At 36.3% G+C, this 4,687-nt stretch overlaps 1 protein-coding gene across 2 annotated transcripts; it reads right to left on the reverse strand.

Moving 5' to 3' along the window:
* Positions 1-1,983: 1,983 nt before the first annotated feature.
* LOC110413381 (Tetratricopeptide repeat (TPR)-like superfamily protein) lies at positions 1,984-4,648 on the reverse strand. Of its 2 annotated transcripts, none has more exons than XM_089783169.1 (6): positions 4,440-4,648; positions 4,147-4,349; positions 3,960-4,038; positions 3,454-3,592; positions 2,562-2,648; positions 1,984-2,394 (listed from the first exon to the last, which is right to left on the reverse strand). In XM_089783169.1, exons 1-6 carry the CDS (start codon positions 4,491-4,493, stop codon positions 2,321-2,323), a joined length of 636 nt encoding a protein of 211 aa, XP_089639295.1. In that variant the 5' UTR covers positions 4,494-4,648; the 3' UTR covers positions 1,984-2,320. The 2 variants fall into 2 exon arrangements, with proteins under 2 accessions (XP_089639295.1, XP_089639296.1); XM_089783170.1 differs by having other exon boundaries at positions 4,147-4,327; positions 4,440-4,578.
* Positions 4,649-4,687: the final 39 nt, after the last annotated feature.

Consider the following 4,687-nt stretch of genomic DNA (forward strand, 5'->3'; position numbering starts at 1 on the left):
TATAATTCTATTGGTCCAAGAATCACTTCATTTGGAGTTTTTTAGAAAGAGATATAGTCAAAATACCGAAACATATACGAATAAAGTCATCATCATACTCGCACTGATTTTTATCAAATGAGTCTTTTTCATTAATTTCCTACAAAAGCTACAAGAGAAATTAGCAATAACTACTCTTAAAGTAATTTAAAATAAAACAACTTAAAATTTAACTAAAATAAGTTAAATTAATCACTTAACAAGTGATCAAACTTAAATTAGAAAAACACCTAAAATGTTAAAATTCGAACCTAAAATCTCAAAAATTTAACTACTTAAGCTTCTAAAATGAGTCAAAATAACTCTATATAATAGAGTTATCAATTAGCATGGATATTAGAAATTCTACCCTTCTAACGAAATGGATTTGGAGGTTCGGACAAGAAAAGGAAAGTCTATGGCGAAAGGTTTTGGTGGAAAAAGAGGATGGCGATCACTTGAGCTTGATTTTGACAGCGGCTACGCTTCCATGCTATGGAAGAGTATTATTTCACCCTTTTCCCTGACTAATGATTTTTTTCTGCAGGTTAAATCCAATATGGGAATGGTCATTGGAAATGGAAGTAATGTATTGTTTTGGACTGATGAGTGGGTGGAGGGTGGTGTCCTGAAAAATATGTTCCCTAGAATTTATGCTCTAGCAGAAAATAAAGAAGGGAGACTGGCTGAATTTGGGGAATGGGCTGGTAACGAGTGGAGATGGGATATCTTGCTAAGGCAACAACCTTTTGGTTGGGAAGAAGAGTAATGGACAGAATTCAAAAACACAATTGAAAGCTTCAATCTTAATCATCAGATAAGTGATGAAATTGTTTGGAAGGGTAATAGCAATGGGAAGTTCACAGTTCGATCCTTTTGTGAACAGGCCATGGACAAAAAGGGCAAGCAAGAATGAATTTAGAGTCTGGTTTGGGTTAATATTGCTCCACAAAGAGTGGAGGCCTTCCTGTGGCAAATGGTTCAGGGTAGGGTGGTTGTCAAAGGAGAGCTACTGAGGAGAGGATTAATTAGTTATGATGCTGCAATATGTAGCTTGTGCAATGGAAGTGTCGAAACGGTTAATCATCTGTTCGTGACCTGTTTTAAAGTTTGGGAATTTTGGACAAAATGGTGCAGCTATTGGAACTACACCTGGACCACTCCCAATAACATTAAAGCTGCATTGGAGGCATGGAACGGAGCTTATGTGAGAAATAGTGGTATGAGAATTTGGCAGATGGGGTTTTTTGCGATTTCTTGGACTATTTGGTTAAGTAGAAATGAAATCACTTTTAAAGGGAAAGCTGGGACCCTGAGCAGATTTTAGACTTGGTGAAACTAAGAGTTGCAAGTTGGGCTGCTGCTAAATGGCTTGATGAGCATCCCAGTGCGCTGAGCTTGTTCTGTCAGCCCAAGGTGCAGGTCACTAAGAAGGACAAAAGGAAACCAAGAGTAAGCATGGAATGGAAGAAACCGGAAGAGGGATGGATGAAATTTAATGTTGACCATTTCAATGAAAGTATATTGCCGATAAAGAGTTTCTTTTTTCCTCTTTTTGTCATAATGACATTCATGCCAAGTCTAATAAATTATAACCTCACCTTTGTTTTCCAGCAAACTAGGTGTAGCTTTTGTTCATGTTTTTTTTGGCTTTAGCTTTGACAGTAACGAACTGCCTCGGGTTACACACAAGGCAGGGCTACAAGACCCCTGCATAATCAACAAACAGATGAAGTTTAACAAATATTCGGGCTACCGACTCTGACAAATTTGGTTTTTTGGTTTCTATCCATCGAATAACCTTAGCGATAATTGATGATTGTGCTCAAGCTAATAAACCACACCCTTTCCTCAGAGTAACAATTTAAGCTCCAAAGGCAGGTGTTAATGCCCTTCACATGCTTAAAAGGTAAACTAATGATGCAATTTCCTCAGTTCAACTTAAAGTCCATGAGATTTCACAACTGCGAAAATAAATAGACTTCACCATTCAAGTTAAAGCTGTAAAAGAAACTCCTTGTAGTTTCTTCCGGTTTGTGTTTTAGTATGACAACTATGAAAGTGCACGAAAAACCCCTGGAAAATAATTCTACAAACTTAAATGGCTTTGCAAACTCAAAGCTGCTTCATAACTTTTAGTGTTCAAGCAACACCTTTCGCAGTGAACATCATGAGCACACACTAGCTGTCTTGGAGTACATAATTTTAGCGTATAGGAGTACCTAAAAATTGCTCGCCTGGACTTGGTCAAGGCACAATAACAACCAAACCACACACTAGCTGTCTAACATGTACAATCCATTTACATTGGAGGTGCCCATTTTCCAGCTCTGAAGTCCTTATCAAAGCAGGATCGTTTTGAAACAACATAAAAGACTGCACCAAGGAAATAACACAAGATAAGGATTTAAAAATGAAATTAAATGGAAATACCTCCAACTAGTGACAGGAATCGTGCATGTTGTACTTAGTCACCGAAAGGTTATGTATAGTTGCTTGATATATTATGCATGGAATGCTTTCTTGAGAATATAAAGACACACCTGGTATCATTGGGATAATGAAGTTTGGTTCTTTCAACACATCATGAAGTGTTCTTTTTTCATTTACTTTGACCCATTTGGATGAACCTGGAACATTAATCATAGGAACTTCAGATAAAAATTACATGGCATTGTGAAGTGTAACCAAAATTAATGAGGAAACGAGGTTGATTCCTTTTAATAGGAATTAATATATTGGGCATATTCATCTTCGTAAGCACAGCTGGTTGAAAGAATGGGTATGTAAAATTACCAATCCAGGTCCAGAGAAATCAAGTGCAATGATATACAACCAAGTGTTTGCATGGTCATATTTCAAAGAAAAAAGGCACATATTTTTGCATTGTGCTAAAGAATGCAACATAAATTATACATACAAGCAAACGAAGTGTATCACTCTACCGGTACCAAACTGGCACTGACAGTATAGTCGAAGAGATGCCACTGTTTTATACTAAACTATTAAACCTTTCTCAACAAATCATCTTTGAAAAAATCGCTATAAAAAGGAAAAAAAAAAGAAACTAACTCAACATAAATATATGCTAATATGTATGATAACCAAAGAGCTTTTCTCTTGTATTGTTGTCAATCCTCCAGGTAAGCAATAAGATTTTAAGAAAATAGAGGGAAAAAATCTGGATAAAAAGCTTTTAGTCTTTGGATTGAAAGAGAAACTGCACCAATAGTTGCATAAAAAGGTAATGCTAATAAGAGGCTGCGAACTAGAAGTAAATTACAGCAAGGTAACGTTTAAAATAATTTCAAAATGAAAAATATTGGCTCTATGCTTCAGCAGTTTAACTCTAGCAACAGAAAAGCACTCCCAGCCTCAAACATATAGTGACTAACAAAGCAAATTTTGATGTGAAAGGTAGATTAGAAAACATACCACCTACAGAATCACCAGAAGGAGAACAATCAACTGCATCCTTTTCTTCCTCTCCAACACTTTCCACATTAGAAGCTGCAGTTCCTTCTAGAAGATAATGGATAATTTTGGTCTTAGACAGATGCCCACCGGAACCAGCCTGACATAATCAAGGATAATGAAAATGAGCATCAAAGACTGCTAGATGCTACGAAAACAGCCTCAATGTCTTTGGCCTCCAGCAAATGACTGTGATTTTAAAGCTCCTTTAGCATACTGTCATTAGAAGCATACATTTTAACATAGACAAGTAGCTGTATATTAAGAAAGCTACATGATACTATCTCTCTTACAAAGAAAGTTGCTACAAGTAGGCAACCTGTTGGTTTCCTAAACTACCATATATGTGCTAATGACACACATGGTAAGATATCAATGCCAAGCATGCTACGCTGGAATTTGTCCAATTCAATAACTTGAGACTTGAGTGCATCACAATCATTAATTCGTTATCAATAGGGGCATACCTCATAGTAAAGTTCAATAGCTTCACGGGTATAATGGTTTTCTTTATCCCACGGTAAAGGGGGACAACTTTCTGAAAACATGTTTGAGAGTTAAGGACTGTAGATAAGGCATACGAAACTGAAAATATTACAAACTATATAGTGAAACTAATAAGCATTTTGATATTTAAAAGAGAAAAAAAAGGATATAATATCCAGATGAGCAGAAAACATTTCAGTTTCACAGAAATCCTCTATAAAATCACTGGACATAACCTCAGCATAGAGTAGCAAAACAGGCCAATGAAGAATTCCATTTTTATCCAATTCCGGCTTCCTTAATCCAGTAAGTTCTCTGTACATTGCCTTCCCAATCTTCAACCTTCTACCTTCAATGGCAGAAACAAGGTCCTAATCAAGCAAACAGCAAATAAGACCCGAAGCACTTTCTTTTTTTATTTTAATTAAGAAAAGGAGCTTTTGGGAGTCCAATTATAAAACCTTAGCCTCTACAAGGGCCTTAGAAACTTGAGCTTCACGCTGCTCCTGTTCCATCTTCTTCAAATCAATCTGCTTTGACAGTTTCTTTAACTCCTCATTACTTGGATCTTTCCCTATTCCACTTTCACAATAAGATATCGCCTCCGATAACAAATTTAACGACAGACACGCTTTGGCAGCTCGATAATAAGCCTAAACAAAGATATTCCAAGAATGAACAAATCTTTATATATATCTATCAAAAAAGA

This window comes from Theobroma umbraticum, unplaced genomic scaffold, assembly GCF_002168275.2.
Source record: "Theobroma umbraticum cultivar Fairchild unplaced genomic scaffold, ASM216827v3 scaffold_4.1, whole genome shotgun sequence".
Classification (NCBI taxonomy): domain Eukaryota; kingdom Viridiplantae; phylum Streptophyta; class Magnoliopsida; order Malvales; family Malvaceae; genus Theobroma; species Theobroma umbraticum.